The 22,043-nt window shown below is 59.1% G+C and overlaps 1 protein-coding gene across 1 annotated transcript in view; it reads left to right on the top strand.

Annotated features, from left to right (window-relative positions):
* elob (elongin B) overlaps positions 1-20,734 on the top strand; it is a 29,904-nt gene extending 9,170 nt beyond the window's left edge. Inside the window, exons 2-3 of the mRNA XM_070871849.1 lie at positions 5,846-5,954; positions 18,423-20,734. Coding sequence (XP_070727950.1) covers positions 5,846-5,954; positions 18,423-18,535 — 222 coding nt within the window. The 3' untranslated portion in view covers positions 18,536-20,734. The remainder of the gene's footprint in view (positions 1-5,845; positions 5,955-18,422) is intronic.
* The last annotated feature ends 1,309 nt before the right edge of the window (positions 20,735-22,043 follow it).

The following is a 22,043-nucleotide window of genomic DNA, read 5'->3' as shown; positions in this document are numbered from 1 at the left end:
GTCTCTCCCCCTCGCTCCCTCCCTGTCTCTCCCCCTCGCTCCCTCCCCTGTCTCTCCCCTCGCTCCCTCCCGTCTCCCCCCTCGCTCCCTCCCTGGCTCTCCCCCTCGCTCCCTCCCTGTCTCTCCCTCCCCCCCGCTCCCCCCTCGCTCCCTCCCTCTCTCCCCCTCGCTCCCTCCCTGTCTCTCCCCCTCGCTCCCTCCCCTCTCTCCCCTCGCTCCCTCCCCGTCTCTCCCCCTCGCTCCCTCCCCGGCTCTCCCCCTCGCTCCCTCCCCGTCTCTCCCCCTCGCTCCCTCCCCGGCTCTCCCCCTCGCTCCCTCCCGGCTCTCCCCCTCGCTCCCTCCCCGTCTCTCCCCCCTCGCTCCCTCCCCGGCTCTCCCCCTCGCTCCCTCCCCGGCTCTCCCCCTCGCTCCCTCCCCGGCTCTCCCCCTCGCTCCCTCCCCGGCTCTCCCCCTCGCTCCCTCCCGGCTCTCCCCCTCGCTCCCTCCCGGCTCTCCCCCTCGCTCCCTCCCTGGCTCTCCCCCTCGCTCCCTCCCTGCTCTCCCCCTCGCTCCCTCCCTGGCTCTCCCCCTCGCTCCCTCCCTGGCTCTCCCCCTCGCTCCCTCCCTGGCTCTCCCCTCGCTCCCTCCCTGGCTCTCCCCCTCGCTCCCTCCCTGGCTCTCCCCCTCGCTCCCTCCCTGGCTCTCCCCCTCGCTCCCTCCCTGGCTCTCCCCCTCGCTCCCTCCCTGGCTCTCCCCCTCGCTCCCTCCCTGGCTCTCCCCCTCGCTCCCTCCCTGGCTCTCCCCCTCGCTCCCTCCCTGGCTCTCCCCCTCGCTCCCTCCCTGGCTCTCCCCCTCGCTCCCTCCCTGGCTCTCCCCCTCGCTCCCTCCCTGGCTCTCCCCTCGCTCCCTCCCTGGCTCTCCCCCTCGCTCCCTCCCTGGCTCTCCCCCTCGCTCCCTCCCTGGCTCTCCCCCTCGCTCCCTCCCTGGCTCTCCCCCTCGCTCCCTCCCTGGCTCTCCCCCTCGCTCCCTCCCTGGCTCTCCCCCTCGCTCCTCCCTGGCTCTCCCCCTCGCTCCCTCCCTGGCTCTCCCCCTCGCTCCCTCCCTGGCTCTCCCCCTCGCTCCCTCCCTGGCTCTCCCCCTCGCTCCCTCCCTGGCTCTCCCCCTCGCTCCCTCCCTGGCTCTCCCCCTCGCTCCCTCCTGGCTCTCCCCCTCGCTCCCTCCCTGGCTCTCCCCCTCGCTCCCTCCCTGGCTCTCCCCTCGCTCCCTCCCTGGCTCTCCCCCTCGCTCCCTCCCTGGCTCTCCCCCTCGCTCCCTCCCTGGCTCTCCCCCTCGCTCCCTCCCTGGCTCTCCCCCTCGCTCCCTCCCTGGCTCTCCCCCTCGCTCCCTCCCTGGCTCTCCCCCTCGCTCCCTCCCTGGCTCTCCCCCTCGCTCCCTCCCTGGCTCTCCCCCTCGCTCCCTCCCTGGCTCTCCCCCTCGCTCCCTCCCTGCGCTCCCCCTCGCTCCCTCCCTGGCTCTCCCCCTCGCTCCCTCCCTGGCGCTCCCCCTCGCTCCCTCCCTGGCGCTCCCCCTCGCTCCCTCCCTGGCGCTCCCCCTCGCTCCCTCCCTGGCTCTCCCCTCGCTCCCTCCCTGGCGCTCCCCCTCGCTCCCTCCCTGGCGCTCCCCTCGCTCCCTCCCTGGCGCTCCCCCTCGCTCCCTCCCTGGCGCTCCCCTCGCTCCCTCCCTGGCTCCCCCCTCGCTCCCTCCCTGGCTCTCCCCCTCGCTCCCTCCCTGGCTCTCCCCCTCGCTCCCTCCCTGGCTCTCCCCCTCGCTCCCTCCCTGGCTCTCCCCCTCGCTCCCTCCCTGGCTCTCCCCCTCGCTCCCTCCCTGGCTCTCCCCCTCGCTCCCTCCCTGGCTCTCCCCCTCGCTCCCTCCCTGGCTCTCCCCCCTCGCTCCCTCCCTGGCTCTCCCCCTCGCTCCCTCCCTGGCTCTCCCCCTCGCTCCCTCCCTGGCTCTCCCCCTCGCTCCCTCCCTGGCTCTCCCCCTCGCTCCCTCCCTGGCTCTCCCCCTCGCTCCCTCCCTGGCTCTCCCCCTCGCTCCCTCCCTGGCTCTCCCCCTCGCTCCCTCCCTGGCTCTCCCCTCGCTCCCTCCCTGGCTCTCCCCCTCGCTCCCTCCCTGGCTCTCCCCCCTCGCTCCCTCCCTGGCTCTCCCCCTCGCTCCCTCCCTGGCTCTCCCCCTCGCTCCCTCCCTGGCTCTCCCCCTCGCTCCCTCCCTGGCTCTCCCCCTCGCTCCCTCCCTGGCTCTCCCCCTCGCTCCCTCCCTGGCTCTCCCCCTCGCTCCCTCCCTGGCTCTCCCCCTCGCTCCCTCCCTGGCTCTCCCCCTCGCTCCCTCCCTGGCTCCCCCCTCGCTCCCTCCCTGGCTCTCCCCCTCGCTCCCTCCCTGGCTCTCCCCCTCGCTCCCTCCCTGGCTCTCCCCCTCGCTCCCTCCCTGGCTCTCCCCCTCGCTCCCTCCCTGGCTCTCCCCCTCGCTCCCTCCCTGGCTCTCCCCCTCGCTCCCTCCCTGGCTCTCCCCCTCGCTCCCTCCCTGGCTCTCCCCCCTCGCTCCCTCCCTGGCTCTCCCCCTCGCTCCCTCCCTGGCTCTCCCCCTCGCTCCCTCCCTGGCTCTCCCCCTCGCTCCCTCCCTGGCTCTCCCCCTCGCTCCCTCCCTGGCTCTCCCCCTCGCTCCCTCCCTGGCTCTCCCCCTCGCTCCCTCCCTGGCTCTCCCCCTCGCTCCCTCCCTGGCTCTCCCCCTCGCTCCCTCCCTGGCTCTCCCCTCGCTCCCTCCCTGGCTCTCCCCCTCGCTCCCTCCCTGGCTCTCCCCCTCGCTCCCTCCCTGGCTCTCCCCCTCGCTCCCTCCCTGGCTCTCCCCCTCGCTCCCTCCCTGGCTCTCCCCCTCGCTCCCTCCCTGGCTCTCCCCCTCGCTCCCTCCCTGGCTCTCCCCTCGCTCCCTCCCTGGCTCTCCCCCTCGCTCCCTCCCTGGCTCTCCCCCTCGCTCCCTCCCTGGCTCTCCCCCTCGCTCCCTCCCTGGCTCTCCCCCTCGCTCCCTCCCTGGCTCTCCCCTCGCTCCCTCCCTGGCTCTCCCCCTCGCTCCCTCCCTGGCTCTCCCCCTCGCTCCCTCCCTGGCTCTCCCCCTCGCTCCCTCCCTGGCTCTCCCCCTCGCCTCCCTGGCTCTCCCCCTCGCTCCCTCCCTGGCTCTCCCCCTCGCTCCCTCCCTGGCTCTCCCCCTCGCTCCCTCCCTGGCTCTCCCCCTCGCTCCCTCCCTGGCTCTCCCCCTCGCTCCCTCCCTGGCTCTCCCCCTCGCTCCCTCCCTGGCTCTCCCCCTCGCTCCCTCCCTGGCTCTCCCCCTCGCTCCCTCCCTGGCTCTCCCCCTCGCTCCCTCCCTGGCTCTCCCCCTCGCTCCCTCCCTGGCTCTCCCCCTCGCTCCCTCCCTGGCTCTCCCCCTCGCTCCCTCCCTGGCTCTCCCCTCGCTCCCTCCCTGGCTCTCCCCCTCGCTCCCTCCCTGGCTCTCCCCCTCGCTCCCTCCCTGGCTCTCCCCCTCGCTCCCTCCCTGGCTCTCCCCCTCGCTCCCTCCCTGGCTCTCCCCCTCGCTCCCTCCCTGGCTCTCCCCCTCGCTCCCTCCCTGGCTCTCCCCCTCGCTCCCTCCCTGGCTCTCCCCCTCGCTCCCTCCCTGGCTCTCCCCTCGCTCCCTCCCTGGCTCTCCCCCTCGCTCCCTCCCTGGCTCTCCCCCTCGCTCCCTCCCTGGCTCTCCCCCTCGCTCCCTCCCTGGCTCTCCCCCTCGCTCCCTCCCTGGCTCTCCCCCTCGCTCCCTCCCTGCTCTCCCCCTCGCTCCCTCCCTGGCTCTCCCCCTGCCTCCCTCCCTGGCTCTCCCCCTCGCTCCCTCCCTCTCTCTCCCCTCGCTCCCTCCCTGGCTCTCCCCCTCGCTCCCTCCCTCTCCTCCCCCTCGCTCCCTCCCTCTCTCTCCCCCTCGCTCCCTCCCTCTCTCTCCCCCTCGCTCCCTCCCTCTCTCTCCCCTCGCTCCCTCCCTCTCTCCCCCTCGCTCCCTCCCTCTCTCTCCCCTCGCTCCCTCCCTCTCTCTCCCCCTCGCTCCCTCCCTCTCTCTCCCCCTCGCTCCCTCCCTCTCTCTCCCCCTCGCTCCCTCCCTCTCTCTCCCCCTCGCTCCCTCCCTCTCTCTCCCCCTCGCTCCCTCCCTCTCTCTCCCCCTCGCTCCCTCCCTCTCTCTCCCCCTCGCTCCCTCCCTCTCTCTCCCCCTCGCTCCCTCCCTCTCTCTCCCCCTCGCTCCCTCCCTCTCTCTCCCCCTCGCTCCCTCCCTCTCTCCCCCTCGCTCCCTCCCTCTCTCTCCCCTCCCTCCCTCCCTCTCTCTCCCCCTCCCTCCCTCCCTCTCTCTCCCCCTCCCTCCCTCCCTCTCTCTCCCCCTCCCTCCCTCCCTCTCTCTCCCCCTCCCTCCCTCCCTCTCTCTCCCCCTCCCTCCCTCCCTCTCTCTCCCCCTCCCTCCCTCCCTCTCTCTCCCCCTCCCTCCCTCCCTCTCTCTCCCCCTCCCTCCCTCCCTCTCTCTCCCCCTCCCTCCCTCCCTCTCTCTCCCCCTCCCTCCCTCCCTCTCTCTCCCCCTCCCTCCCTCCCTCTCTCTCCCCCTCGCTCCCTCCCTCTCTCTCCCCCTCGCTCCCTCCCTCTCTCTCCCCCTCGCTCCCTCCCTCTCTCTCCCCCTCGCTCCCTCCCTCTCTCTCCCCCTCGCTCCCTCCCTCTCTCTCCCCCTCGCTCCCTCCCTCTCTCTCCCCCTCGCTCCCTCCCTCTCTCTCCCCCTCGCTCCCTCCCTCTCTCTCCCCCTCGCTCCCTCCCTCTCTCTCCCCCTCGCTCCCTCCCTCTCTCTCCCCCTCGCTCCCTCCCTCTCTCTCCCTCCCCCCTCGCTCCCTCCCTCTCCCTCCCCCCTCGCTCCCTCCCTCTCCCTCCCCCCTCGCTCCCTCCCTCTCCCTCCCCCCTCGCTCCCTCCCTCTCCCTCCCCCCTCGCTCCCTCCCTCTCCCTCCCCCCTCGCTCCCTCCCTCTCCCTCCCCCCTCGCTCCCTCCCTCTCCCTCCCCCCTCGCTCCCTCCCTCTCCCTCCCCCCTCGCTCCCTCCCTCTCCCTCCCCCCTCGCTCCCTCCCTCTCCCTCCCCCCTCGCTCCCTCCCTCTCCCTCCCCCCTCGCTCCCTCCCTCTCCCTCCCCCCTCGCTCCCTCCCTCTCCCTCCCCCCTCGCTCCCTCCCTCTCCCTCCCCCCTCGCTCCCTCCCTCTCCCTCCCCCCTCGCTCCCTCCCTCTCCCTCCCCCCTCGCTCCCTCCCCTCCCTCCCCCCCTCGCTCCCTCCCCCTCCCTCCCCCCCCTCGCTCCCTCCCCCTCCCTCCCCCCCCTCGCTCCCTCCCCCTCCCTCCCCCCCCTCGCTCCCTCCCCCTCCCTCCCCCCCCTCGCTCCCTCCCCCTCCCTCCCCCCCTCGCTCCCTCCCCCCTCGCTCCCTCCCCCTCCCTCCCCCCTCTCTCCCTCCCCCTCCCTTTCTCTCGCCAAACCCCCACCCCACCGTGCCCATTTCCAGACCCACCTCCTTTATCCAAGGGGCTGGCCCTCACTTTCTCAGCTGCTCAGAGTGAGTTGAGGGACTCGTTTGGGGGTGGTGGGGTGGGGGTGGGGTGAGTGTGGGTGGGGGTCTCTGGTCCCCGCCTGAAGTATAGTCCGAAGCTGCTGAACTCGAGATGTTGGCGTTTCAGTATCTTGGTGCCCAGTTTGGATAGCCTGTGCCCGAGTGGTCTGGTATAGAGTTCTAAAAGTTCCTCTTTCCCTCTCTCTCTCCTCTCCCCCTCTCTCGTTCGCCACCCCCCCGTTGCTCCCCAGGATGACCAGGTGCTGGATGACAGCAAGACATTGGGAGATTGCGGCTTCACTAGCCAGACAGCGCGACCCCAGGCTCCCGCAACCGTCGGCCTGGCCTTCAAAGCAATGGGTGAGTCGCCGCCTCTCCCAGGCATGATTACTGGGCGCTGGGGCGGGGGGTCTGCTCTCTCCCAACAGTCGGGATCCACGGAACGTCTCGCAGATCGGGAAACTCTGAATCCAGGCCCCTGTGTCCAAATACACTGAACTGTGTTACCCTGTGTCTAAATACACAGCACTGTACAGGACTGTGTTACCCTGTGTCTAAATACACAGCACTGTACAGGACTGTGTTACCCTGTGTCTAAATACACAGCACTGTACAGGACTGTGTTACCCTGTGTCTAAATACACAGCACTGTACAGGACTGTGTTACCCTGTGTCTAAATACACAGGACTGTTACCCTGTGTCTAAATACACAGCACTGTACAGGACTGTGTTACCCTGTGTCTAAATACACAGCACTGTACAGGACTGTGTTACCCTGTGTCTAAATACACAGCACTGAACAGGACTGTGTTACCCTGTGTCTAAATACACAGCACTGTACAGGACTGTGTTACCCTGTGTCTAAATACACAGCACTGAACAGGACTGTGTTACCCTGTGTCTAAATACACAGCACTGTACAGGACTGTTACCCTGTGTCTAAATACACAGCACTGTACAGGACTCTGTTACCCTGTGTCTAAATACACAGCACTGTACAGGACTGTGTTACCCTGTGTCTAAATACACAGCACTGTACAGGACTGTGTTACCCTGTGTCTAAATACACAGCACTGTACAGGACTGGGTTACCTGTGTCCAAATACACAGCACTGTACAGGACTGGGTTACCTGTGTCCAAATACACAGCACTGTACAGGACTGGGTTACCCTGTCTTTAAATACACAGCACTGTACAGGACTGGGTTAGCCTGTGTTTCAAGACACAGCACTGTACAGGACTGGGTTACCCTGTGTCTAAATACACAGCACTGTACAGGACTGTGTTACCCTGTGTCTAAATACACAGGACTGTTACCCTGTGTCTAAATACACAGCACTGTACAGGACTGTGTTACCCTGTGTCTAAATACACAGCACTGTACAGGACTGTGTTACCCTGTGTCTAAATACACAGCACTGAACAGGACTGTGTTACCCTGTGTCTAAATACACAGCACTGTACAGGACTGTGTTACCCTGTGTCTAAATACACAGCACTGAACAGGACTGTGTTACCCTGTGTCTAAATACACAGCACTGTACAGGACTGTTACCCTGTGTCTAAATACACAGCACTGTACAGGACTCTGTTACCCTGTGTCTAAATACACAGCACTGTACAGGACTGTGTTACCCTGTGTCTAAATACACAGCACTGTACAGGACTGTGTTACCCTGTGTCTAAATACACAGCACTGTACAGGACTGGGTTACCTGTGTCCAAATACACAGCACTGTACAGAACTGGGTTACCTGTGTCCAAATACACAGCACTGTACAGGACTGGGTTACCCTGTCTTTAAATACACAGCACTGTACAGGACTGGGTTACCCTGTGTTTAAATACACAGCCCAGGACAACAACAACAACAGTAGCGCCTTTAATGTAGTGAAATGTCCCAAGACACTTCCCAGGAATATTATGCACTAAAAATTTGATACCGAGCCGCACAGGGGTAGATTTACGGAGTGCCTTGAAGAAGGAAAGAGAGGCGGAGAGGTTTAGGGAGGGAGTTCCAGAGCTTGGGACCCAGGCAGCTGAAGGCATGGCCACCGATGGTGGAGCGATTATAGTCAGGGATGATCAAGAGGGCAGAATTAGAGGAGCGCAGACATCTCGGGGAGGTTGTGGGGCTGGAGGAGATTACAGAGATAGGGAGGGGGCGAGGGCCATGGAGGGATTTGTAAACAAGGATGAGAATTTTGAAATCGAGGCGTGGCTTAACCGGGAGCCAGTGCAGTGGGTTACCGTGTGTTCAAACACACCACAAGTTTAGTACACCTGCCCTTGCAGACACGGACTCTCTCAGCTTGCAGGCTGCCTCTTATTCTGGGCCCGATAGAACCCACCCCCCCCCACGCCTCTCTGCCGCCAGGTCATTGGACAACGGAGGGAATGGCAACCAGCGCCCATCCCACGAAGCCCCCTGCTGTCGAATATCTGTGCTCGACCGGGATTGCCGTTTGGAGGGGAGCAGCTAGAGGGCAGCGTGGTAAGGTCTGGAGGAGGCCATGCGGTCTCTGAACCACCAAGCCCCACTTTCACTTCTCTCCTGCCGGAGGTGAAAGTGTCTGAAAAGGGGTCTGGTTTCGGTGCCGAGGGAGCTGGGTCTCTCGGGCGAGGGCCTGAAAATTCCCCCCCCCCCCCCCACGCCCGCACCTGGCATGACACGGGCAGCTGGGCGCGGTTGGCGTGGGGGGGGGTGGTGTGGCCAATCTCTCTCCTCCGCTCCCCTCTGTTTGAACCGCATTTCCTATCTGGCTGCCCCAGAGCCGGAAAGACCCAAGCTCCATCCCTTGTGCTGTGTCAGCAGATCTCGCACCAGAGCAGGGGGGGGTGGGGGCTGATGGGGAGTCGTGGCCAGGCTTGAGGCCTGCTTCGCGGGACACGCCCCCCCCCCCCGAGCCCAGTCGCGTTTGCCCGTATTTGGTGATCGTTGCGCTCATGTGGAGCCCCAGGCTGGTTTCACAACCAGGCGTCCTGTCTGACAGACAGGATGTTGTGGTCTGTTGCTCTGTTCAGTCAGTCTTCCGCCGTTTTGTTTCCTCGCGCTCTCTCTCTCTCCCTGCCTCGCCCAACATCCCTGCCATTTCCACGCCTCATGTCCTCCCTCACACAGGTACAGCAGGCAGTGAAGACGGCAAATGGCATGTTGGCCTTCATAGCTCGAGGATTTGAGTATAGGAGCAGGGAGGTCTTACTGCAGTTGTACAGGGCCTTGGTGAGGCCTCACCTGGAATATTGTGTACAGTTTTGGTCTCCTAATCTGAGGAAGGACGTTCTTGCTATTGAGGGAGTGCAGCGAAGGTTCACCAGACTGATTCCTGGGATGGTGGGACTGACATATGAAGAAAGACTGGATTGACTGGGCCTGTATTCACTGGAGTTTAGAAGAATGAGAGGGGATCTCATAGAAACTTATAAAATTCTGACGGGACTGGACAAGTTAGATGCAGGAAGAATGTTCCCGATGTTGGGGAAGTCCAGAACCAGGGGCCACAGTCTAAGGATAAGGGGTAAGCCATTTAGGACCGAGATGAGGAGAAACTTCTTCACTCAGAGAATTGTGAACCTGTGGAATTCTCTGCCGCAGAAAGTTGTTGAGACCAGTTCGTTAGATATATTCAAAAGGGAGTTAGATGTGGCCCTTACAGCTAAAGGGATCAAGGGGTATGGTGAGAAAGCAGGAAAGGGGTACTGAGATGAATGATCAGCCGTGATGATATTGAATGGTGGTGCAGGCTTGAAGGGCCGAATGGCCTACTCCTGCACCTATTTTCCATGTTTCTCAGCAGCCTCTCCGAACATGAGAGATGGGAGCAGGAGTCAGCCTTCCCGCCCCTCGAGCCTGCTGTGCCATTTAATACGATCATGGCTGATCATTGACCTCAACTCACTTTTCCCGCCCGATCCCCGTATCCCTTGAATCCCCTGCACTCCAAAAAAAAACTAGTGATTTCAGACTTGAATATACTCAATGGCTGAGCATCTCTCCGGGGCAGAGAATTCCAAAGATTCACTTCCCTCTGAGTGAGTGAAGAAATTCCTCCTCATCTCAGTCCGAAATGGCCGCCCCCTTATCCTGAGACTGTGACCCCTGGTTCTAGACTCTCCGCCCACAGCACCATTAACATCTTCTGGCCTGAACTGCGATACCCCTCCTTCCCCTCCTAAAGATCGCTGCCCCCACCCCCGCTCCGCTTGCTGAAGGGGGGGGAAATCGGGATGCTGGGTTTGGAGTCATCCCGACTGCACTCTCGCCACCCACCCTCACACCCCCACCCCCCGATCCAGAACCTCCCGGCTCTGCTGCCCGAACCCGCACCGAGTCCCCGATCACCCATCAGCCCCTTTGCTCGCTGACCTCCATGGGCTCCCGGTCCCGCCATTTTCAAACTGGCCTCCTTGTTTTCCAGTCCCTCCATGGCTTCCTCGCCCCTCTCCCGATCCCTGTAACCCCTCCTCCAGCCCGACAACCCTCCGAGATCTCTGCGCTCCTCCAGCTTTTGGCCTCGTGCGCATCCCCAATTTCCATCGCTGCACCGTTGGCGGGCCGTGCCTTCGGCTGCCGAGGTCCCGAAGCCCTGAAATTTCTACCCGCCCACCCCCTTCACTTCTCCTCCCTCCTGTACCGCGGGACAGGTTTGCAAAAAGAGAAATTGCAGGGAGCCATCGGGCCTCCCCCACACCCCGGTCACTCGTTCCCCGGAGTGCTCAAGGTTTTACACCGAAAGCAACCCCTCGCCGCGATGCAGCAAAGGTGCCGATTGTCGAACCGCATCTGTTGACTGGAAAACCCCCTCCTTCCTCCTGCTGCGAGTCCCGAGACACACAGCTGCAACAGTCAGCGGCTTGAGGGGAGAGCCATTTCCTGCTTTTGCTCAGATGCCCCGGCGCGCGCGCGCGCGCGCACACACACTCGATAGAGAGAGAGCTCGAAGAATGCTAAGCCACAGAGGGAATCGGCTACCCGCCTCGCACTATCGCTACCTCCCACTCACAGCCTCTCGCTCTCTCGCTTCAACACGGCCCAACCCCCAACCACACACCCCCTCTCTCTCTCTCTCGCTGCCCCTATCTCTGCCCCTCGCCCTCTCTGCCCCTCGCTTCCACGAATTCATACTCTGCAGCTCCTTTCACCTCAGGACATCCCAAAGTGCTTCACAACCAATGAAATATTTTTGAAGTGCAGTCTTTGGTGTAATGTCGGAGATGCGGCAGCCCATAATGCACACAGCAAGATCCCACAAACCACTGATGTGATAATGGCCCGGTCATCTGGTTTCTGGTGATGTTAGTCGCGGGATTCATTTTGGCAACTCGGACATCTGGCAGATCTCACCCCTGTTGTCCAATAGTGTTCTGGGATTTTACCTCCACCCGAGACATTACCTCCGATAGTGCGGCGCTCCCTCAGTACTGCCCCTCCGATAGTGCGGCGCTCCCTCAGTACTGCTCCTCCGACAGTGCGGCACTCCCTCAGTACTGCTCCTCCGACAGTGCGGCACTCCCTCAGTACTGCCCCTCCGACAGTGCGGCACTCCCTCAGTACTGACCCTCCCACAGTGCGACACTCCCTCCGTACTGCCCCTCCGACAGTGCGGCCCTCCCTCAGTACCGCCCCTCCGACAGTGCAGCGCTCACTCAGTTACCGCCCCTCCGACAGTGCAGCGCTCCCTCAGTACTGACCCTCCGACAGTGCAGCGCTCCTTCAGTACTGCCCCTCCGACAGTGCAGCGCTCCCTCAGTACTGACCCTCCGACAGTGCGGCGCTCCCTCAGTACTGCCCCTCCGACAGTGCGGCACTCCCTCAGTACTGCCCCTCCGACAGTGCGGCACTCCCTCAGTACTGCCCCTCCGACAGTGCGGCACTCCCTCAGTACTGCCCCTCCGATAGTGCAGCACTCCCTCAGCACTGGCAACCAGGGAGTACCAGCTTGGGAGCTCAAACCCGCGACGCCTGACTCCGAGGCGAGAGAGAGAGAGAGAATGACGCCTGACACCTGTGCTCAAGTTCGGTCTGTTCCGCGCGCAGTCAGCGAGCAAGGGAGCCGCACAGCAAGGTGCAAGAGAGCCTTGTAACGGCTTTGCGCGTCGCGGGGGTTGGGTTTGCGAGAGAGCGAGAGTGTTGAGTAACAGTTACAAGCAAGGACAGGGAAAGTGAGCTCGGTGGCACATTTGCTTTGCAAATGAGATGGCTGTTGGGGAGACGGCTGAGTGAACAAGTGCCAGGAAACGGTGCGTTTTGCATCTTTTTCCATTTGAATGTCGGAGTGTTGAGAGGCCACCTGGCCTGGCTTAGTCCAGCTGCTGCCTCCCCCCCCCACTCCCTCCCCCCATTAGCTGGGACTGCATCGACCGTAGTCACTCAGAGACCAACTTTACCCAGCGTAGAGGCAGAGAGTACGAAAACAAGGAAGTTATGATGAACTTGTGTAAAACACCGGTTCGGCCCCAGCTGGAGTATTGTGTCCAATTCTGTGCACCGCACTTTAGGAAGGATGTGAAGGCCTTGGAGAGGGCGCAGAAAATATTGACCAGAATGGTACCAGGGACGAGGGACTTCAGTTATTTTGGGAGACTGGAGAAGCTGGGGTTGTTCTCCTTGGAGCAGAGAAGGTTAAGGGCAGATTTGATCGAGGTGCTCAATATCATGAGGGGTCTAGACAGGGTAGAGAGAGAGAAACTGTTCCCATTGGCGGAAGGGTCGAGAGCCATTGGCCAGAAAAAGCAGCAAACCTGAGGACTGGGAGAAATGTAGAATTCAGCAGAGGAGGACAAAGGGTTTAATTAGGAGGGCGGAAATAGAGTATGAGAGGAAGCTTGCCGGGAACATAAAAACTGACTGCAAAAGCTTCTATAGATATGTGAAGAGAAAAAGATTAGTGAAGACAAACATGTGGGTCCCTTGCAGTCAGATTCAGGTGAATTTATAATGGGGAACAAAGAAATGACAGACCAGTTGAACAAATACTTTGGTTCTGTCTTCACGAAGGAAAACACAAATAACCTTCCGGAAATACTTGGGGACCGAGGGTCTAGCGAGAAGGAGGAACTGAAGGAAATCTATCAGTCAGGAAATTGTGTTAGGGAAATTGATGGGATTGAAGGCCGATAAATCCCCGGGGCCTGATAGTCTGCATCCCAGAGTACTTAAGGAAGTGGCCCTAGAAATAGTGGATGCATTGGTGATCATTTTCCAACAGTCTATTGACTCTGGATCAGTTCCTATGGACTGGAGGGTAGCTAATGTAACACCACTTTTTAAAAAAGGAGGGAGAGAGAAAGCAGGTAATTATAGACCAGTTAGCCTGACATCGGTAGTGGGGAAAATGTTGGAATCAATTATTAAAGATGAAATAGCAGCATATTTGGAAAGCAGTGTCGGGATCGGTCCAAGTCAGCATGGATTTATGAAAGGGAAATCATGCTTGACAAATCTAGAGTTTTTTGAGGATGTAACTAGTAGAGTGGACAAGGGAGAACCAGTGGATGTTGTTTATTTGGACTTTCAAAAGGCTTTTGATAAGGTCCCACACAAGAGATTAGTGTGCAAAATTAAAGCACATGGTATTGGGGGTAATGTACTGACGTGGATAGAGAACTGGTTGGCAGACAGGAAGCAGAGAGTCGGGATAAACGGGTCCTTTTCAGAATGGCAGGCAGTGACTAGTGGGGTGCCGCAGGGCTCAGTGCTGGGACCCCAGCTATTTACAATGTACATTAATGATTTAGACGAAGGAATTGAGTGTAATATCTATAAGTTTGCAGATGACACTAAACTTGGGTGGCAGTGTGAGCTGTGAGGAGGACGCTAAGAGGCTGCAGGGTGACTTGGACAGGTTAGGTGAGTGGGCAAATACATGGCAGATGCAGTATAATCTGGATATATGTGAGATTATCCACTTTGGGGGCAAAAACACTAAGGCAGAATATTATCTGAATGGTGACAGATTAGGAAAAGGGGAGGTGCAACGAGACCTGGGTGTCATGGTTCATCAGTCATTGAAAGTTGGCATGCATGTACAGCAGGCGGTGAAGAAGGCAAATGGTATGTTGGCCTTCATAGCGTGAGGATTTGAGTATAGGAGCAGGGAGGTCTTACTGCAGTTGCTCAGGGCCTTGGTGAGGCCTCACCTGGAATATTGTGTTCAGTTTTGGTCTCCTAATCTGAGGAAGGACATTCTTGCTATTGAGGGAGTGCAGCGAAGGTTCACCAGACTGATTCCAGGGATGGCAGGACTGACATATGAGGAGAGACTGGATCAACTAGGCCTTTACACAGTTTAGAAGGATGAGAGGGGATCTCATAGAAACATATAAGATTCTGACGGGACTGGACAGGTTAGATACGGGTAGATTGTTCCCGATGTTGGGGAAGTCCAGAACCAGGGGACACAGTCTTAAGTATAAGGGGTAGGCCATTTAGGACTGAAATGAGGGGAAACTTCTTCACTCAGAGTTGTGAACCTGTGGAATTCCCTGCCGCAGAGAATTGTTGATACCAGTTTATTGGATATATTCAGGAGGGAGTTAGATATGGCCCTTACGGCTAAAGGGATCAAGGGGTATGGAGAGAAAGCAGGAAAGGGGTACTGAGGGAATGATCAGCCATGAACTCATTGAATGGTGGGGCAGGCTCGGAAGGGCCGAATGGCCTACTCCTGCGCCTATTTTCTATGTTTCTATGACACAGATTTAAGGTGATTGACAGAAGAACCAAGGGCGACACGAGGAATAACGTATTTACGCAGCGAGTGGTTAGGATCGGGAATGCACGGCCTGAGAGGGTGGGGGAGGCAGACTCCATCGTGGCTTTCAAAAGGGAGTTGGATAAGTACCTGAAGGAAAGGGATTAGCAGGGCCACGGGGAAAGGAGTGGGACTGGCTGAGAGTCGGGATGGGCCGAATGGCCGCCGTCCGTGCTGTAATGATTATGTGACTTGATCACTGCTTAATCTTCCGTGCAAAAATGTCTGACTGAGCCCCTTGCAAAGACACAGCAAGAAAGGCCCAGGCTTCAAACCTGGCCTGGTGCTGCCTATTGGGGAGAGGCGCAGGGCACAGTTAGCTAAGTACCCGTGTTAGGGAGGGCCAATATCAAGTCTGATATTGTCCCGATCACTGAGGTTAAAGGCGGCATCACAGTCAAATATCTCATCGAGACCACCGAAAGATTGGATACCATGGAGGGACACGGGACACTTGTTGCCTGTGAAGCCCATAGCCTTGGTGAGGGGCTGAGAGGGGGGCGCGGGGAGGAGGGGCATTGAAGACGGGTGTGACTGCGATAGTGGGGAAAGGAGAGCAGGATGATGTAGGGTGCTGACTGTTCAAGCACAGCCACATCCTGATCGGCTATGCAGCCCGTGGCCGCAAGGCAGCACGGCAAGAGGAAGTGGTGGGGAGAGCAGCAAACTGTTCAGCTTGCTGACAGCCCCAAGCTGCAGGGCTGGCTCACAGGTGGGGCTCGAGAGGAGAGAAGGTAACTGTCCCCTACTGATCCATCCCCACCGCATGTCACAGCGCATCAGATACACTGTCCTTTCCCCCTCTGGGACCGGGTGTCACAGTGCGTTAGATACACTGTCCTTTCCCCCTCTGGGACTGGGTGTCACAGTGTGTTAGATACACTGTCCTTTTCCCCCTCTGGGACCGGGTGTCACAGTGTGTTAGATACACTGTCCTTTCGCCCTCTGGGACCGGGTGACACAGTGCATTAGATACACTGTCCTTTCCCCCTCTGGGACCGGGTGTCACAGTGCGTTAGATACACTGTCCTTTCCCCCTCTGGGACCGGGTGACACAGTGCGTTAGATACACTGTCCTTTCCCCCTCTGGGACCGGGTGACACAGTGCGTTAGATACACTGTCCTTTCCCCCTCTGGGACCGGGTGACACAGTGCGTTAGATACACTGTCCTTTCCCCCTCTGGGACCGGGTGACACAGTGCGTTAGATACACTGTCCTTTCCCCCTCTGGGACCGGGTGACACAGTGCGTTAGATACACTGTCCTTTCCCCCTATGGGCCCCATTCTAATCCAATTTGTGCGATACAAACCGCCTCTAACCTGCCCCTCCCGATCTGCTGGTCTCATGGAGATATATGCAAAGCTGCGGCCCTTTATCTGCATCTGTTTTAGTCAAAGTCTATGCAAAAAAACTTGCAGATGCTGGGTGAGGCAGAGTGTAGGAAATTCATGGATCCTATAAACTTGCAGCACCGAAGGAGCAGACACAGGCCATCGTGCCTGTACTGGCTCTGTGAAAATGCAGTCGTGGTTTGTCCCACATTCCCACCCACCCCTTACCCCAAATAATGAACAGTGACGGCGAGGGCTGAGATTCCGATGCGGACCTGCCGCATATCGGGCATACGGCTCGGTCTGATTCGCTCCCTCTTCCCCCTGCTCTCTCACTATACTTCTGTCTCAACCTGACCACGCGCCATGAATCCCAGGCCCTCGACGTGAAGGCTAACCAGGTTGAACAGCCTCTCGTGCAGGGAGTGTTTCAGGGAGACATGCGCCAGGAGCCTTTATATCTCGCAGAAGTTTGCAGCACGGGAGGAGGCCATTTCGGCCCATCGTGTCCGCGCCGGCCGACAAAGAGCTACCCAGCCTAATCCCACTTTCCAGCTCTCGGTCCGTAGCCCTGCAGGTTACAGCACTTCAAGTGTACATCCAGGTACTTTTTAAATGTGGTGAGGGTTTCTGCCTCTACCACCCTTTCAGGCCGTGAGTTCCAGACCCCCACCACCCTCTGGGTGAAGACATTTCCCCTCAAATCCCCTCTAAACCTCCCCCCAATTACTTTAAATCTATGCCCCCTGGTTGTTGACCCCTCTGCCCGGGGAAACAGGTCCTTCCTATCCACTCTTATCAAGACCCCTCATAATTTTATACACCTCAATAAGGTTTATACTGCGCCTTTTTTACGTAGTTAAACGACCCAACGCACTTAACAGGAGCATAAATCGGATTAAAATTTGACAGCCACGTGAGATATTCGGGCAGGTGACCAAAAGCTGGGTCGAGGAGGCAGATCTTCAGGAGCTTCTTAAAGAAGGGAGGGGGGGCGGGCACAGAGAGGTTGAGGCAGGGAATTCCAGAGCATCGGGCCCCGGCAGCTGAAGGCACGGCCACCAATGGTGGGGCGATGGGAATTGGGGATGCACAAGCCAGAATTCGAAGAGCACAGACATCTCGCGGGAGGGGGGAGGGGGTGTTGGAGGAGATTACAGAGACGGGGAGGGGCGAGGGCCATGGAGGGATTGGAACACCAGGAGGAGAGTTTTAAATTCGAGGCGTTGCTTAACCGGGAGCCAATGTAGGTCAACGAGCACAGGGGCGATGGGTGAGCGAGACTCGGTGCGAGTTAGGACACGGGGGCAGCCACGTTTTGTATGACCTCGAGTTTACGTCGGGTAAAATGTGGGAGGCCAGCCAGGAGTGTGTTGGAATAGTCAAGTCTGGAGGTAACAAAGGAATGGATGAGGGCTTCTGTAGTGGATGAGCTGAGGCAGGGGCGGAGACGGGTGCTGTTACGGAGGTGGGAGTGGGGGGGGGGGGTATGGAGAGAAAGCAGGAAAGGGGTACTGAGGGAATGATCAGCCATGATCTTGTTGAATGGTGGTGCAGGCTCGAAGGGCCGAATGGCCTACTCCTGCATCTATTTTCTATGTTTCTATGTCTTGGTGATGGGAAGGATATAAAGATTTGCATTTCGACAGCGCCTTTCACGACCGCCGGACGCTGCACTGTCGGAGGGGCAGTACTGAGGGAGTGCTGCACTGTCGGAGGGGCAGTACTGAGGGAGAGCTGCACTGTCGGAGGGGCAGTACTGAGGGAGTGCTGCACTGTCAGAGGGTCAGTACTGAGGGAGTGCTGCACTGTCGGAGGGGCAGGACTGAGGGAGTGCTGCACTGTCAGAGGGACAGTACTGAGGGAGTGCTGCACTGTCGGAGGGGCAGTACTGAGGGAGTGCCGCACTGTCGGAGGGTCAGTACTGAGGGAGTGCTGCATGTCGATAGGACGCCGCGGGAGTGAGAGTAGTTCCTTACAACTGGGAGTGGTTCAGCCTCCGACAGTGGCCAGGGCGGGAACTGGAAGTGCGCGTGGCGGATCTCTCCCTCTCACCCAACGCTACTTAAAGGCAGATTATTGGGCTGTTGTTGGGTGGGACCCTACTGTGTGCAAACCGGCTGCTGCGTCTGCCTGCATTTCAGCGGTGGTGGGTTGACTGCTCTTTGATGACCGTGACGCGTTGCGGTTTATTCCTGAGGTGAGGGGGTTGTCTTATGAAGAAAGTTTGAGCCGGTTGGGTCTGTACTCATTGGCGTTTAGAAGAATGGGTGGTGATCTTATTGAAACGTTTAAGATAATGAGGGGGCTTGACAGGGTAGATGCAGAGAGGATGTTTCCCCTCGTGGGGGAATCTAGAACTAGGGGGCATAGTCTCTGAATAAGGGGCCGCCCATTTAAAACTGGGATGAGGAGGAATTTCTTCTCTCAGAGGGTTGTAAATCTGTGGAATTCTCTGCCCCAGAGAGCTGTGGAGGCTGGGTCATTGAATATATTTAAGGTGGAGATAGACAGATTTTTGAGCGATAAGGGAGTGAAGGGTTATGGGGAGCGGGCGGGGAAGTGGAGCTGAGTCCATGATCGGATCAGCCGTGATCTTATTGAATGGCGGAGCAGGATCGGGGGGCCGAACGGCCGACTCGGGAGTTTGGCCTGGGGGAAGGCCCAGCTCTGGCACCGTTGCTCTAACCGTGTCTCTCTCTCCTGTTTTCCCCCCCCCCCCCCCCCCCCCAACACTCAGATGACCAGTTTGAACCACTCCGCATTGACCCGTTCTCCAGCCCGCCCGAGCTGCCAGACGTCATGAAGCCGCAGGACTCGGGCAGCAGTGCCAACGAACAGGCCGTTCAGTGAGCGCTGAGCTGGTGCCCAGGCGAGGGAGTGTGCCCATGGGCACGCAGCACACTGGCACAACACACTGGACTCGACACCTCTCTCTCTCCCTCTCATTCTCTCCCTCACTCTGCTGTCCCCCATCCTTTCTCTCTCTTTTTTTTTCTCTCTATCCTTTTTCTCGCTTGGCTTTCTTTTGCTCTCTTTCTTGTTCCCTTTCTGTCTCCGGTCGTCCATTTCTCTCTCTCTATTGCTCTCTTTCCACACTCTCCCGCCCCCCCCCCCACCACCATCTGCATCTCGATGTTCTCTCCTCACAAACTCTCTCCCTCCTCGGATCAATAAACAGCAACCGATGACGATGTCCGTACGGTTCTCCCGCCCCCTCCATCCCACTCCACCAGAAACAATCTGAACAAATGCGTGTTGTATTGTGAGGAAGATCACTGACTTGGAAGCTTCCCACTGGATCGGACTGGGCCAGAACAGCGGGCGATGGGATTAACGGGCCATGGGGGGGGGGGGGGGGGGGGGGGAGCATGACTCCGAGGAGCGGGGGGGGGGCCTATGTTCCTCGCCCTCCACCTTTTGTTCCACTGTTCCCACATCTCAGTCGGTCGCTGCATTGTGTGCATCGCACCCTCCCTCTCCCACCCCCTCCTTTGGGGGGGGGGCGGGGCAGGGGAAATGAAGGGACGTCCTCTGTGCCAGTCCTGGCCCCTGTCCCCCTCTCTTTCCCCCCCCCCCCCCCCAGTGTGGATATAGAGTTCCTTCTTCGTGTGTGTGTGTGTGTTTGAGAGAAGTGGGCTGGGTGGGTGCAGCGACTGGGGGAAGATGATACGTGAGAGCACCGAAGACAAAGGGCCTCATTTTTGCCCCCCCTCCACACACCCAAACCCACACACAATTTCTGGTAACGGAGCCTAGTCCTGTTTGAAACCCTCTTTCCACCCCCTCCCCGAAAATATATCGCAGCAGAAAATGTCTCGCAAAACTTTCAGCCATTACCACAGGTCCCTCGTCCATCAGTCTGTCTTCCTCTCTCCCCCCCCCCCGCCCCACACACACACACACACACACCCTCCTCTCTCCTACACGGGGCGTTCCTACTTTGATAAACCCACGCCCCGTCCCCACCCCTCTCCCCAGTGCTCGGCGGAGGGGATGGGGGAGAGGTTCGGGGACAAGCTTGAATTCGACCTGTATGTATGTACGTGTATGTGTGTGTATGTGTGTGTGCGCGCGAGGTGTGTGTGTGTTTTTTTTTATTTTAAGACCGGCCTCAGAATGTGCTCTTCCTCTTCATTCTGTGTAGAACGCTGGTGTTAGTTTTGCGACCTGACAGCGGTCTGATCTGAACCGAGGGGGTTCGGCCATCCGCGGCCCCCTTCGAATACTCGGATCGGTGACGTTCGACTTCAAACTCTCGCTCGTAAATCCGACGTCTCTCAAGTCCTGACTCTCACTGTTCTGCTCCAGTGTCGTGTCACTCAGCTTGGATGCACTGTCCCTTGTCCCAGTGCTTCAGATACACACTGTCCTTTCCCTGCTTCGGGACCGGGTATATCACACTGCATTCGATACCCTGCCCTATCATCCTGTGACCTCCCCTTTAAGCAGAGCCCCCCCCCCCACCCTGAGCGGTTTCAGCTGCAGATTGGTCACACGGCCTTTTAAAGTCTGCGGTGATCTGACGGGATGGAGGGAGAGGGGGGCGGGGGGAGAGCTTTATCGAACTGCAGGGAGGGAGGGAGGGAGAGAGACGAGAGAGGAGCAATAAACAACGTTGAAACTTTAAAATGTAGTCTGAATAGATGTATTTTTAAGAGCTAGCCGTGTGTGTGTGTGTGTGTGTGTGTGTGTGCGTCAGAGTGTGTTGTCGGACCGTGGGGGTGATTTCTACCCGAACACGGGACATGGATCAACTCCCCACATCCCCCCCACCCCCCCACCACCACCCGGGAAATTCGAAGAGATTGAAATCACATGTAATGGCGATGTATAAAATCGACCAGGACAGATCAATAAATGAATCCGGTTTGCTTTCCAAAAGATTTTAATTTTTTGTGTTTTTGGTTAGTTTCAAGTAAACTTACTGTGTAAAACTCTGGGTTATTTTTATTTTATTTTTTTTCGTACGTTTCTGAAGTTACGGAGCTTTTTCGTGCTTTGATTTTTGCTGTCACAAATTACGCTCAAATAAAACGTTCACCCACCATTTCCCCCCCCTGGCTGCTGTCGTTTTTGTCGACTCGCGATTGCTGTGTTACAGACCGGGTGTCACAGTGTGTTAGATACACTGCCCTTTCCCCCTCTGGGACCGGGTGTCACAGTGCGTTAGATACACTGCCCTTTCCCCCTCTGGGACCGGGTGTCACACTGTGTTAGATACACTGTCCTTTCCCCCTCTGGGACCGGGTGTCACAGTGCGTTAGATACACTGTCCTTTCCCCCTCTGGGACCGGGTGTCACAGTGCGTTAGATACACTGTCCTTTCCCCCTCTGGGACCGGGTGTCACAGTGCGTTAGATACACTGTCCTTTCCCCCTCTGGGACCGGGTGTCACAGTGCGTTAGATACACTGTCCTTTCCCCCTCTGGGACCGGGTGTCACAGTGCGTTAGATACACTGTCCTTTCCCCCTCTGGGACCGGGTGTCACAGTGCGTTAGATACACAGTCCTTTCCCCCTCTGGGACCGGGTGTCACAGTGCGTTAGATACACAGTCCTTTCTCCCTCTGGGACCGGGTGTCACAGTGCGTTAGATACACAGTCCTTTCCCCCTCTGGGACCGGGTGTCACAGTGCGTGAGATACACTGTCCTTTCCCCCTCTGGGACCGGGTGTCACAGTGCGTTAGATACACTGTCCTTTCCCCCTCTGGGACCGGGTGTCACAGTGCGTTAGATACACTGTCCTGTCCCCCTCTGGGACCGGGTGTCACAGTGCGTTAGATACACAGTCCTTTCCCCCTCTGGGACCGGGTGTCACAGTGCGTTAGATACACTGTCCTTTCCCCCTCTGGGACCGGGTGTCACAGTGCGTTAGATACACAGTCCTTTTCCCCCTCTGGGACCGGGTGTCACAGTGCGTTAGATACACTGTCCTTTCCCCCTCTGGGATCGGGTGTCACAGTGCGTTAGATACACTGTCCTTTCCCCCTCTGGGACCGGGTGTCACAGTGTGTTACATACACTGTCCTTTCCCCCTCTGGGACCGGGTGTCACAGTGCGTTAGATACACTGTCCTTTCCCCCTCTGGGACCGGGTGTCACAGTGCGTTCGATACACTGTCCTTTCCCCCCTCTGGGACCGGGTGTCTCAGTGCGTTAGATACACTGTCCTTTCACACTCTGGGACCGGGTGTCAATGTGTTAGATACACTGTCCTTTCCCCCTCTGGGACCGGGTGTCACAGTGCATTAGATACACTGTCCTTTCCCCCTCTGGGACCGGGTGTCACAGTGCCTTAGATACAGTGTCCTTTCCCCCTCTGGGACCGGGTATCACAGTGCGTTAGATACACAGTCCTT

The sequence above is a fragment of the Pristiophorus japonicus genome, unplaced genomic scaffold (genome assembly GCF_044704955.1).
Source record: "Pristiophorus japonicus isolate sPriJap1 unplaced genomic scaffold, sPriJap1.hap1 HAP1_SCAFFOLD_29, whole genome shotgun sequence".
Classification (NCBI taxonomy): Eukaryota; Metazoa; Chordata; class Chondrichthyes; family Pristiophoridae; genus Pristiophorus; species Pristiophorus japonicus.
Note: the sequence above shows the minus strand (reverse complement) of the source record. Positions and strands in the feature narration are given on the sequence as shown.